Raw genomic sequence first — 14880 nt, 5'->3', positions numbered from 1 at the left:
CCAGCACATGGCTTCTTGTAAGGCAATGAGTATTCTAATAAGGGGTATAATGAATTAATCTCCTGAAACAGATCAAGTAATGCACTCTTGTTATCAGGCTATTGAGAGCACACACTGGCTTGATGATAATGAGGGGCTGCCATAGCAACTTAACATGGATAAAGGGATGTAATAAGGAGGCAGGGAAGATTATAGCTGCTGTAATGTTGGCAGGAAACATTGCAGCTGTAATGTTGGCAGGAAAAATAACTTCAGCAGTTGCAGCATAACATATGTTTTTAGCAAATACAACAACCATAATGATAAAAATCATCTTTGTTTATGAATAACCATGATATTATAAAATGCTATAAATCTAAATAGTCAATAGAAAGTTTTAAAATAAAGTGGCAAAGTACATTCTATGAAATACGTTTTCTTTCTTTAACATACACTGCAGCACATTAAAACCTTACTGCACACCATGCGGTGGGTAAATACAACATGCTCCATCTTCACCCAGCATACACCACTGCAGTACACTGGTGGGAACCCGGCCTATTAGAATTCATGCATTTCAGCTTGTCATTGTGTTGTGTCTGCGTTGAGCAATGCAGCCCAAATTTGTGGTGTGAATAGGCCTATGCTGTATTAAAGCGGGGTTCCACCCAAATTTTGAACAATATCTGTATGTATTCTCTTCCTAGCCTAGATGCTAACATGCCGTTTAAAAAAATTTAAATCGCAGTAATTACCTTTTATTTTTCTATTCTTCTTTGCACTTCCTGGTCCTCCTCCCGTGGGAGTAGGCGTGTTTCTGCCTCTCCCAGACTCTGCACAGTCTCCTGGGAGCTAGTCTCAGGTTTCCCAGGATGCCACTGAGCATGTGCGGGAACGAGCGGTGAATGCTGGGATTCACCGCATCCAGGAAATAAATGCTTGTGGGCTTCAAATGCCCACAATGAAGATGGAAACCGCCTGCAGTGAATAATATAAGTTATTCTTTCCGACAAAATCTGACACAGGCGGACATATTACACACAATATGTGAGTATGTAAATGCTGAGAAGAAAAGTTTGTGAATGAACTCAAAAAAAAAAAAAAAACGATAGATAGGTGGACCCCCGCTTTAAATGTAGAGAATTGTAGATTAGCCTTTAGCAACAAAGCAGATAAACAACTTCAATTACTCTTCTAAACAACTGTTAACATATCAGCCAAACAGAAAATGCAAGGTTTTCAATCAGCTGACAGACGCTTAGGACTCATTCATTCTATCATGTTGCAGTAATGTGCGGCAATGCGCATTACATACAATGGCATTCATTGTATGTGATGCGCATTGGCGTGATTGGGTGCTATTCATGCACCTTGCAGGGGGATGCTCTTTAAAGCACAGCAGAACGCAAAAGTAAAGGAGAAGGCCTTCAAAAAATACAAGGTTGATGGATCATCACCAGCATTCAGACTTTATAAAGAATGCAACAAGAAACGTAAGGGTGCAATAAGGACGGCTAAGATAGAACATGAAAGACACATAGCGGAGGAGAGCAAAAAAATCCCAAGAAATTCTTTAAGTATGTAAACAGTAAAAAAGGGAGGACAGACCATATTGGCCCCATAAAGAATGAGGAAGGACATCTGGTTACAAAGGATGGTGAGTTGGCGAAGGTATTGAATTTATTCTTCTCCTCAGTCTTCACAAGGGAATCGGGAGGGCTTCAGTAACCAAAACTGCAGTGTTTATCCTCATGACACATCACAGGAAGCACCTCCATGGTTAACAGAGGACAGAGTTAAAATTAGACTTGGGAAACTTAACCTTAATAAATCACCGGGACCAGATGGCTTGCACCCGAGGGTACTTAGGGAACTCAGTCAAGTAATTGCCAGACCATTGTTCCTAATTTTTACTGACAGTCTACTGACTGGAATGGTACCAGCTGATTGGAGAAAAGCCAATGTAGCACCAATATTTAAAAAGGGTCCAAAATACATCCCTGGGAATTACAGACCAGTTAGCCTAACATCAATAGTATGTAAACTCTTGGAGGGGATGATAAGGGACTATATACTAGATTTTAGTAATGAGAACGGTATAATTAGCAGTAATCAGCATGGATTCATGAAGAATTGTTCTTGCCAAATCAATCTATTAACCTTCTATGAGGAGGTAAGTTGCCATCTAAATAATGGAAGGCCCGTAGACGTGGTGTATCTGGATTTTGCAAAAGCATTTGACACAGTTCCCCATAAACGTTTACTGTACAAAATAAGGTCCGTTGGCATGGATCATATGGTGAGTACATGGATTGAAAACTGGCTACAAGGGCCAGTTCAGAGGGTGGTGATAAATGGGGAGTACTTGGAATGGTCAGGGGTGGGTAGTGGGGTCCCCCAGGGTTCTGTGCTGGGACCAATCCTGTTTAATTTGTTCATAAACGACCTGGAGGATGGGGTAAACAGTTTAATCTCCGTATTTGCGGACGATACTAAGCTAAGCAGGGCAATAACTTCTACACAAGATGAGGAAAACTTGCAAGAAGATCTGAACAAATTAATGGGGTGGGCAACTACATGGCAAATGAGGTTTAATGTGGGCAGCAAAAAGGGTCGCTGGTTCGAATCCTGACCACCACACCCTCTGCCTGGAATTTGCATGTTCCCCCTGTGCATGTGTGGGTTTCCTCCAGGTACTCCGGTTTCCTCCCACACTCTAAAGACATGTTGGTAGGTTAATCAGATACTGTCTAAATTGGCCCTAGTATGTATGAATGTGTATTAGGGACCTTAGGTTGTAAGCTCCTTGAGGGTAGGGACTGATGTGAATGTACAATGTATATCTAAAGAGCTGCGTAAATTGACAGCGCTATATAAGTACCTAAAATAATCAAAAATAAATAAATGATAAGCAGGGCAATAACTTCTCCACAGGATGTGGAAACCTTGCAAAAAGATCTGAACAAATTAATGGGGTTGGTAACTACATGGCAAATGAGGTTCAATGTAGAAAAATGTAAAATAATGCATTTGGGTGGCAAAAATATGAATGCAATCTATACACTGGGGGGAGAACCTCTGGGGGAATCTAGGATGGAAAAGGATCTGGGGGTCCTAGTAGATGATAGGCTTAGCAATGGCACGCAATTCCAAGCTGCTGCTAACAAAGCATGGCCATAGCATAAGGGGTTGCTCTTATGCCCATAGCATAAGGGGTTGCCCTTATGCAATAGCAACCCCACCCCTATCTGCAGCCTCCTTGTCATATCATATCCTCCACAAAGTCCAGCTTTGATCTGCCCTAGGGCCCCACAGCCACGCTCCAGTACTGGGCTTTCACTTTATCTTCAAGAGTCCACACCCTTCCGTTCTTATTGGCTGGGAGAAGCTGCGAGCCATTTCCTGAATGGAGAGGAGCATGGGGTGAGAACAGCCCAAGATGGGAAAGTGTCTGTGCTGTGTCACATGGCTTTGCCCCCCCCAGATCTAAGTTGTGCCCCCCAAAGCCCCCTGACCGCTCCTCTGCCCTGGATGCTATGCCCGGCTGCTGAGCTCCTTTCCCATTACAGCACTTCACACTGCTCCTCCTCCACAGGGCTACAGTCACATTCCTTTACAACACAGCTAGTCAGCCATGATCTGCATAGGGTGTATCTGCCTACTGCAACTACACTGCCATTCCGACCAGAGAATTTTACAGGTCAGGCTGATAGACTGTGTGCAAAGGAATGTGATTTCAGCCCTGTGTAGTGTGGGGGGAGGAGCTGTATAGTGCTGGGATGGGAAAGGAGTTCTGCCAAGTGACCTGCCAGGGGTACCTGTCCTCTGATGTAAGGAGGAACTCAGGAAACTCAAAATCTTTTTTTGTTTACAAACTATTTTTATTGGGTACAAAAAAATTGGTACAAAAAAGTGATATTATATGTCAAGAGAAATGCATTACATGAGATGTATAAGTAAGGAAGATTACATGTTAAAGTATACAGTAGTTGATAGATGTACTTTGATATAGTTGACTAACATGTTAACAGTAATATCCTTGAATACCATAAAAAACTTATATTTTTCAATGATCTCTGATGCAAAGTATTATTATTCAGGGTTTAAGAAGTGTTTAGAATGATTGAACCAGGGGTCCCATTTTTTATCATATAAATGATTTGTATTATGTAAGGTGTGAAATATTTTTTCCATGAGATTAATATTGTTCTAATTTTCAAATGGACTAGAGGTACCAATGGGGATTTCCAATGGTATGCTATCAGCCAGTGTATTGCAATACATATTGTGTGGAAACTCAAACTCTTAAGCCACTTTGAGTATCTTGGCATGTGGTGGGTGTATCTGCATGGACGGTGGAAGTGGTGGGTGGTATTGGGGAGGGGCCTAGGTCAACGTTTGCATCAGGGCCCACAAGCTTCAAGCTACGCCTCTGTAACAAAGCCAACAGAATATTGGCATGCATTAAAAAGGGGATTAATTCCATAGATAATCCCCTAGAGTATGCTGTCCATTTCTGGGCACAAGTCCTCAGGAAGGATGTACTGGAAATGGAGCGAATACAAAGAAGGGCAACAAAGCTAATAAAGGGTCTGGAGGATATTAGTTATGAGGAAAGGTTGCGAGCACTGAACTTATTCTCTCTGGAGAAGAGATGCTTGAGAGGGGATATGATTTCAATTTACAAATACCATACTGGTGACCCCACAATAGGGATAAAACTTTTTCGCGGAAGGGAGTTTAACAAGACACGTGGCCACTAAAATTAGAAGAAAAGGAGTTTAACCTTAAACTACGTAGAGGGTTCTTTACTGTAAGAGCGGCAAGGATGTGGAATTCCCTTCCACAGGCGGTGGTCTCAGCGGGGGACATTGATAGTTTCAGGAAACTATTAGATAAGCACCTGAATGACCACAATATACAGGGATATACAAGGTAATACTGACATATAATCACACACATAGGTTGGACTTGATGGACTTGTGTCTTTTTTTGACCTCACCTACTATGTAACTATGTAACGCACTAATGCTCATTGCTGTAGGGTTTGTTGCAGAGAATACTGCAAGTTAGATTTTTGGCCCATTGTTGTGCTTTGGACAACTTATTTAAATAAATGGGCTGCCCTAACAAAATGCATGTTAACATGCAACACAATGCACACTAACACCCTTGCATTTAACACAACACAGTAGACCAGGCTGGTATGAATGGGCCCTTAGACTTGTATTGGTCATGAAAGCAAAACAGTCGTCTAGCACTGCAAAGCTATCTGCTGTAATGAGCAAATATGGCTGCTCTCATGTACATACTATACATAATTACAAACTATATACAGTATTAACATTTTTTTTTTCATGTTCAAATGTTTTTAATGAGAGAAAACACCAATCATAACATCAGTGAAGCCGTAAGGCTGTATTATGTAGGTGAAACAAGTCTTTAAAAAACGAAAAATAAAAAACATTGAAATTCCAATAGTGGTAGAACACTGATCAGTATGGGAACTGGTGTTTCAGTGCTTGATACACGAGGCAACAGGTATCAGAGTATAACATTTCCAAATGTGCAGCACTGAAAAGTGAATCATATATAAAGTACGGTAGAAATTACAACAAGCAGTAATCAAACCATATATTGAAAATGAAAATGAAAAACTAATACTTGAATTCACAATACAAGTGAATAAAAAAATGTTTAGATCATGCTAATGTGCTTTACACAATAAACAGTATGTGAATATGAATACAAATGTGATAGCTAACCACAATGCCATGGGTCATACACAAAACAATTTGTGGAGGATACACATTTTCAGGGGTAAAACAGGCAGCAAGGTGACAAATCACCCCATCAGTGCCTGTCAACTCCCTCAGAGCCCCCTTAGAGCCGTTTAGTTCGATGCACCCTAAGAGTCCAGCTCCCCTTCCCAACTTCATCACTGACATAGATATCAATCAGTCCTCAAAGTAACAGCAAAGCAGTAGAATTTTTTCCTTCCAGTGACACCACCGACAGAGGGACTTTATTTTTTTTTATTTGCCATTGTTAGCTCCATATCTGTGCACCAATTTTAAACTCTTCAGTTTGTTGTGATGTACCACTGGTACTATTCATATGCATGTCCCAAACATTACATACAGAACAAACATTATGCCACTATTAGCCTTGGAGGGGGGTTGGGGGCAGTATGCCATCCTCACCCTGGGCCCTGGATGACCTTGCACAGCACTGCGGGTAACTACAATTAATTAGGATTTTCGGAAAGAGTGGTGGTTGGTATTTGAAGGAGGAAAGCAGAATGCCAAGATGATATACAGTGGGGACGGAAAGTATTCAGACCCCCTTAAATTTTTCACTCTTTGTAATATCGCAGCCATTTGCTAAAATCATTTAAGTTCATTTTTTTCCTCATTAATGTACACACAGCACCCCATATTGACAGAAAAACACAGAATTATTGACATTTTTGCAGATTTATTAAAAAACAAAAACTGAAATATCACATGGTCCTAAGTATTCAGACCCTTTGCTCAGTATTTAGTAGAAGCACCCTTTTGATCTAATACAGCCATGAGTCTTTTTGGGAAAGATGCAACAAGTTTTTCACACCTGGATTTGGGGATCCTCTGCCATTCCTCCTTGCAGATCCTCTCCAGTTCTGTCAGGTTGGATGGTAAATGTTGGTGGACAGCCATTTTTAGGTCTCTCCAGAGATGTTCAATTGGGTTTAAGTCAGGGCTCTGGCTGGGCCATTCAAGAACAGTCACAGAGTTGTTGTGAAGCCACTCCTTCGTTATTTTAGCTATGTGCTCATTGTCATTGTCTTGTTGGAAGGTAAACCTTCGGCCCAGTCTGAGGTCCTGAGCACTCTGGAGAAGGTTTTCATCCAGGATATCCCTGTACTTAGACGCATTCATCTTTTCCTCAATTGCAACCAGTCGTCCTGTCCCTGCAGCTGAAAAACACCCCCACAGCATAATGCTGCTACCACCATGCTTCACTGTTGGGACTGTATTGGACAGATGATGAGCAATGCCTGGTTTTCTCCACACATACCGCTTAGAATTAAGGCCAAAAAGTTCTATCTTGGTCTCATCAGACCAAAGAATCTTATTTCTCACCATCTTGGAGCCCTTCAGGTGTTTTTTAGCAAACTCCATGCGGGCTTCCATGTGTCTTGCACTAAGGAGAGGCTTCCGTCGGGCCACTCTGCCATAAGGCCCCAACTGGTGGAGGGTTGCAGTGGTGGTTGACTTTCTACAACTTTCTCCCATCTCCCGACAGCATCTCTGGAGCTCAGCCACAGTGATTTTTGGGTTCTTCTTTACCTCTCTCACCAAGGCGCTTCTCCCCTGATAGCTCAGTTCGGCCGGACGGCCAGCTCTAGGAAGGGTTCTGGTTGTCCCAAACGTCTTCCATTTAAGGATTATGGAGGCCACTGTGCTCTTAGGAACATTAAGTGCAGCAGAAATTTTTTTGTAACCTTGGTCAGATCTGTGCCTTGCCACAATTCTGTCTTTCCTTTGACCTCATTATTCTCATTTGCTCTGACATGCACTGTGAGCTGTAAAGTCTTATATAGACAGGTGTGTGGCTTTCCTAATCAAGTCCAATTAGTATAATCAAACACAGCTGGACTCAAATGAAGGTGTAGAACCATCTCAAGGATGATCAGAAGAAATGGACAGCACCTGAGTTAAATATATGAGTGTCACAGCAAAGGGTCTGAATACTTAGGACCATGTGATATTTCAGTTTTTCTTTATTAATAAATCTGCAAAAATGTCAACAATTCTGTGTTTTTTGTCAATATGGGGTACTGTGTGTACATTAATGAGGAAAAAAATAAACTTAAATGATTTTAGCAAATGGCTGCAATATAACAAAGAGTGAAAAATTTAAGGGGGTCTGAATACTTTCCGCACTGTAGGTTGCAAGGGATTTCTTATATTATAGTTACGTATATTATAAAGTGATGACAAGGAAGGTGAGAAGAGATTTTTTTCCTATACTGCATGTAAATGTGAACTGGGAAAAATGTATTCACTTTTTTTCTTTTTTTTGTAATTCCAGACAAGAAAGTCACAATGCAGATGTTCCGTGTAGACAATATAGTGCTGTGCAGACGATGCTAAATCTATTTTGTTTATTATTAAACAAATTCAGTTTTATATCCTTCTGGTTCTTGAACTGGCATTTTCAGCACACTGCTATATTATTTTGAACAATTTAAAAGCTTTTTGTTGCTATTTGTTACCATTACATGCAAGGATTATCATACAAAAATTGCTCTCATTACATGGTGACTGGGAGTTCTTTGTGTGTGCATCTAGCATTACTGATATGGATCAGTAATACTAATATTCTATATAAATATTGTGCTGATATTACAAATGACAAGTGCACAGTAAATTAATTCAATAAATATGGGTGATAAACAATCATCAAAGATTGCAACTGCTGTTTTTGATAAATTGTTTATAAAATTAATGTGTTAGGTTAGGTAAAGTGTTATTTTAGAACGGAGGAAGAAAGAGCTAAATAGAAGTAGCTCTATGCTGCCCTGCAGTGGTGACAAATTAACCACTTCAGCCCTGGACCATTTGGCTGGCAAAAGACCAGAGTGCTTTTTTGCAATTCTGCACTGCGTTGATTTAACTGACAATTGCACGGTCGTGCGACGTGGCTCCCAAACAAAATTGACATCCTTTTTTCCCCACAAATAGAGCTTTCTTTTGGTGGTATTTGATCACCTCTGCAGTTTTTATAGTTTTGCGCTATAAACAAAAAAAGAGCGACAATTTTGAAAAAAAAGCATTATTTTTTACTTTTTGCTATAATAAATATCCCCAAAAAATATATAAAAATTTTTTTTTTTCCTCAGTTTAGGCCGATACGATCGCGGGTATCCCCGCGGACATCGAGTTAGCAGGACCCGCAATCACACTCACAGAGCTAGCGGCCACAAACCGCGTCTTAAAGGGCAAAGTACAGGTATGTTAATATGCCTGTACCTGCCCTTCTGCCGACGTATATCGGCATGAGCCGGTCCGCAATCGGTTAAGAGCACCCAACTCTGCATACTAATACTCTATAGCCAGAACAAATTGAACTTCTACCATTTTTTTTACATACTCATTTTAAAATATATATAATAAAATATTTTCCTACAATTACTGTACTGTACTGTTTTTTTTTAAGCACTCAGTAAAATCAGTGATGATCCCAGAGGAGTCAATAAAAAATTGTACCCAGCAACACTCAAGGTTTTCGATTTTCCACAAAAGGACAATTAGGTTTTCGGACATAAAGCAAATTAGTCCGGATGCTGCACTTCCAAAAAATCCTCTTTATTGAAGCTCATGTGACAGGTGGTTAACAGATGGAGCAATGGACAAGGAGGTAGATGCATTTCACACAAATATTAGCGCCTAGTCATTACATATTGGAATTAGTCACCACAATCACCTATTTACTGTTCTAATGAGCTATCATTAGGTTACAGGTGAACTAACCAATTAAAAACAGTACTAGGAATCACTAAGAAAACCCGGCTGCAGTACACAGTACATACACTCACTCACACACTAGGACACACCTCTAAGAAGTGAGAATTAGTCTGAGTTTCTGTTTACCTCTCAACCATCCACTCTGCCAACCATGAAAAGATGAGGCATAATATCAGAAATCAGCCATGTCTACATAGTTCTCTCTCCAATAAAGAACATAGAGGAGCAGCTGAAAATACTTAAAGAGGAACAGCAGTCAGCTCACATAATTTGTAATAAAAACATCTTTGCCATTCTGAAGCTTCCCTCCAACCACTTTGCATATTATTTTATATATTTAGTGATTCCGTACTTGCCAAATATGCTGCAGAAATCTCCCTCCACTGAGTCTGGGTGCATCCATTTTAACTGTGGGCAGCTGAAGCTGCTTCCTGTTCACTTCCTGGATTTACACAGACACACAGAGCCACACCTCCAGCTCTGCGGCCCTCATTGGCCCTCTTATGACTCATCCCCTCCTCCCTTCCTGGCAAACTCTCACAAGAGTGAAAGAGAGAGCTGTGCATGATGTCATAAGCTTAGACTTTTTACCAGACAAGAAACAGGAAGTGGGCTGTATAAGGTATTTACTGGCAGAAAAAAAATGTTTTACTATCCAAAGTTAAAACAACAAGGGCAGAGTATTTAATAGATGGAATGATGAACAAATGACCAAAGCTCCACTTTAAGTTAGGACACTAGTGAATATAGTCACATGCTAATTATACTGTACGCTGTAGATGCCAAGGTAATAATAATCCTCTTATGCCAAGGTAATATCAATCCTCTTATCCCTCTATCCAACCTAATTTGGTGGGACAATCAAAGTTTTCCTTTGAAACAGAATTGATTAAAATTAAACATTGTCATGGCTGGCAGGATTAGGGTGGGGTTTGGGCAAATTTGGCTAGAGCACTTATTATTGTATTCACTTAAAGTCATTTTTTACAGTACCTTTAGATTTTTACCAGCTTGATCTTCCATATTTTAGCTACTAAAGGGGGTGCTCAATGACACATTGTCGTTGATTTATTAAAACTGGAGAGTGCAAATTCTGGTGCAGGTCTACACAGAAACGAATCAGCTTCCAGGTTTTATTGTCAAAGCGTGATTGAACAAACTGAAGTTAGAAGCTACCATGCACAGCTGCACCAGATTTTGCAGTGTTCAGTTTTAGTAAATTAGTTCCATTGTCTTTGTTTTAAAGCATATCTTCAGGCAAATACCCTTCCTACTCTTCCCACCCTCCTCTTCTCTGGTCATTTGGCATGACCAAAAAAAAATCCCAAATGACCAAAAATGCCCAAATGCTCTGGTGCCAAGTCTTCTGTTTCCATAAGAATGGGTGTCCAGGTCACTGCCTGCGTGATATGCACACTTCCTATTGGCTGTCCAGTGGTGGTGGTCCTCTCAGAATCCAGTAGTGGAATGATTTTAATATGATGACTGTGGGGGTCCAGCCACTGCATGCACATCTGCAGCTCTGGATTAGATGACCCTGCACTCTGAATCAGTGTCGGGAAGGAAACCGGACAGAACACCTAGATAAATGCTTCTTGCTTTACAAGGTAAGTAAAATAACATTCAGAATAAGCTAGACGGGAATGCATGTTTTGCCCGCAGATTGGCTTTAATGATTGAAAAGCAACATCAGCCACATAGGAAGTCTGTGTTTTTGTAAGATTGCTGACCCACAGACTTATATTGCAAGAAGGAACAGTAAAGCACAGTTATGTAGCACTGTAAAGAAGAACACAAAGCCTGAACATGTACTGAGCAAATATGACTGCATATACATACATACATTCACATAATTATATATAAATTATACATACACTGAGCAAAATTATAAACGCAAAACACTTTTGTGTTTGCCCCTATTTATCATGAGCTGAACTTAAGGATCTACAACTTTTTCTATGAACACAAAAGGCCTATTGTTCACAAATCTGTCTAAATCTGTGTTAGTGAGCACTTCTCCTTTGCCGAGATAATCCATCCACCTCACTTGGTGGCATACCAAGATGCTGATTAGACAGCATAATAATTGCACAGGTGTGCCTTAGGCTGGCCACAATAAAAGGTCACTCTAAAATGTGCAGTTTTATCACACAGCACAATGACACAGATGTTGCAAGTTTTGAGGGAGCCACACCTGTGAGATGGATGGATTATCTCGGCAAAGGAGAAGTCCTCACTAACACAGATTTGTGAACAATATTTGAGAGAAATAGGCCTTTTGTGTACATAGAAAAAGTCGTAGATCTTTCAGTTCAGCTCATGATAAATAGGGGCAAACACAAAAGTGTTGCATTTATAATTTTGCTCAGTGTAGAAACAAAAAAAAAAATAATAATAACATAATTTTTGTCCAGCTGATTTATTTAATATCTAAAAAATAAAAAATGATTTTTAGTATATTTTCTTTTAATGTTCTAAAATTTTTCAAATGATGGTCATTATTTTGCATAAAAGGGCACTTACCTCATCAAACACTTTAGAAACGACATGCTTGTCAAGAACTGAAATATATTTAGAAGAGTGTGGAACAGTTGTTGGGGCCAAGGCGTCCATTATAGTGAGTCTCCTAGCAACCAGCCCATGTGTCCTCAGCCAGCGTGATGAAGAAATATCTAGACCACTAAAATATAAAATAATAATGTAACAATGCTTATAAATAATATTTATAATATTTATAACATAATGTAAAGCAACAAAAATAAAGAAGTTTCAAGACTTACTTTTTAGGTTTTCTTTTAGGTTTTTCTTGCATGCTGTTGCTCTCGACAATGTTTAAATCTGTAAAGAAATAACAGGTATCTTGTTTTATTTCAGCTACAGTTTTTGCCTAGTAAGCTTAAAACCAGAGTAGAGAAAAAAAATGTAAAACATAACGTATGTGTTTTTTTTTTACTATTTTAGGCATTGGTGGACCATACTTTTATGTCCCATTTAAAATAACTGTCTCTTTTTGCAATTTATAATTAAATGTATTTCCACTTTGAAGCCAAATTGGGAAAAAAAAATCGAAAACGTGCAAATAAAACTGCCCACATTATATCTTCTCAGTAAACTGATATTAAATGTTATCAAAACTAAAATCATGCACCATAGCTTCCCTGATGCCAACTCAATTTACCATTTTACATAATGGGAAAAGAGGGAGGAAAAGGATATAAGGGCACAGAGAAGAACTTTTGAAGGGAATAGGCAAAAAAGGGAGTTATAAGGGAGGGGAATCAGGAAGGCCAGGAGAATGTAACAGGAGGAGCAGATTTAAGGAAACGTGGCGGGGGAATGGAGAATGTCTGGGCCCACAATGCTGACATGCAATGAGGGCATGGCACACCAACATCACCAAATGACAAAATCTCCAAGTATTCTGATGTAAAAGTAAAGGTATTCCAGGAGAATACTAGAAGTAGAACCACTTCTTTCGGAAAGCGTCTTCTTTCCCTTTAACAGTTAAATATAAACCGTATAAGAAGAAGGGGAGATACGAGGATTATAGCGGTGCCAAAAACAACAACCATATTTAGATAAAAACCATGTATTTTTATTAACAAAGTTTAAAAAGGAAAAATATAAAGATTACAAAAGCAAGGTGTGCATCAAAGTATAGAACATTTAAAACCATTTGTAGCGAATTTTAACGAGATTTGGCCTGAAGATGTGGCGGCCAGTCCCGTGAATAGGTATTTGAAAGTCCTACATGCATGTATATTATATTTTGCTTGTCTTTCAAAACCAAGTTACTCTCAAAGCAAGTTACTTTCAAACCAAGGTTTTACAGTAAATGGCAAAACTGCTTGGAATTTCCATGAGGCCCAGGAGCAGAGTACCCAGAAAAAAAGTTAATAAGATAGTTATACTATGTTATATATATATATATATATATATATATATATATATATATATATATATATATATGTATAACTATAGTATAACTATCTTATTAACCTTTTTCAATGCACTTTTTATGCTATTGTATTTGTAATGTTGTATACACAGTTTCTGATTGTTAATTTCTTTTCATAGATTACATAGTAGCGTTATAGGTTTAACCATCTGTCCCTGAGGAAGCCACTTCTGGCGAAACATGTAGGACTTTCAAATACCTATTCACGGGACTGGCCGACACATCTTCAGGCCGAATCTCGTTAAAATTCGCTACAAATGGTTTTAAATGTTCTATACTTTGATGCACACCTTGCTTTTGTAATCTTTATATTTTTCAAATTTTTAAACTTTGTTAATAAAAATACATGGTTTTTATCTAAATATGGTTGTTGTTTTTGGCACCGCTATAATCCTCATATCTCCCCTTCTTCTTATACGATTTTTGTAAGTCTTGGGATGAGGTGCCGTATATCATTGAGGACTACCCAACCACTCCCCTTTCGTAGTTAAATATAAATATCTTCCATGTATGCAATGATTTTGAGGGGTACAGAGAGTTATGTTTTCTATAATTAACTCTGTCTGCACTGTGCTGACAGTTCTTTATTATCAGTCATAAACTAGATGTGCAGGACTGTCTATCCTAACAAAAGGGTAAAGATCTCTAGGCCTAGGTAGTACATTGTATGTTACTGCACTTTAAAAAATGTCCTGACTTTCCCTGTTATCTTTATATTGCCATTGTAAAGTCTGGTACACTGTCAGCTCCGGTCAGAGCTGCTGTAGTAATGATCCAATGTTAGTACAGCGATCTCCCCCACTGAGCTGTTGTGTTCTGACAAGGGGACAGCCCTCCCCCTGCCAGAACACTCCAATCAGCGCTCTCCGCCATTGGCTAAGAGCACTGATCGGGAGCCGGTCGGCTGTTGGTTTTCCAGCATGCTCGTCTGACAGAGGAAGTCCAAACGGACCAGGTGCCAGACACACGGGCCAAATGCCGTCCAGTTTTTATTGAAACAGCTGATATTGCCCGGCATTCGGCTTGTGTGTACGGGGCATAAGCAAAAGACTCTGCCTATAGTATCCTTTGTATAAAGCGATTACAAAGAAACATCTAATGAGGTAAGAATTCTTTTTTAAATGTTTTTAGGTATGCTGTGTGAGTGGAAACATACAAACATATGGTGGCCGTTTCAAATTTGGCTAACTTGGGTAGTAGGAGAGTTCAGTTTTACAAGTAAATATTGCAGATGTCTGCATGTCACATGAGTGCAGAGGAGGGCAATCTGCTCTAGAAATCAATTCAGCAGTATTTCCAACAGAAGATTTGTCATGTGCTTATGCGATTACTAGCTGATAACATGTTTATCAGCAGTATGCTGTAACTCACCACAGTACAAAACTCTGTTCTGACATTGTAGTTTGTATTGCGTCATGTAGCTTGAATGGG

At 39.4% G+C, this 14880-nt stretch overlaps 1 protein-coding gene across 1 annotated transcript in view; it reads right to left on the bottom strand.

Moving 5' to 3' along the window:
• Nucleotides 1–14880, bottom strand: part of VWA3B (von Willebrand factor A domain containing 3B) — a 288159-nt gene that overhangs the window by 169509 nt on the left and 103770 nt on the right. Inside the window, exons 18-19 of the mRNA XM_073614648.1 lie at nt 12272–12329; nt 12015–12171 (exon numbers count right to left, since the gene is read on the bottom strand). Of these exons, the coding sequence (XP_073470749.1) occupies nt 12015–12171; nt 12272–12329 (215 nt within the window). The remainder of the gene's footprint in view (nt 1–12014; nt 12172–12271; nt 12330–14880) is intronic.

The sequence above is a fragment of the Aquarana catesbeiana genome, linkage group LG02, assembly GCF_042186555.1.
Source record: "Aquarana catesbeiana isolate 2022-GZ linkage group LG02, ASM4218655v1, whole genome shotgun sequence".
NCBI lineage: Eukaryota > Metazoa > Chordata > Amphibia > Anura > Ranidae > Aquarana > Aquarana catesbeiana.
This window is presented reverse-complemented; position numbering and strand designations above follow the sequence as displayed.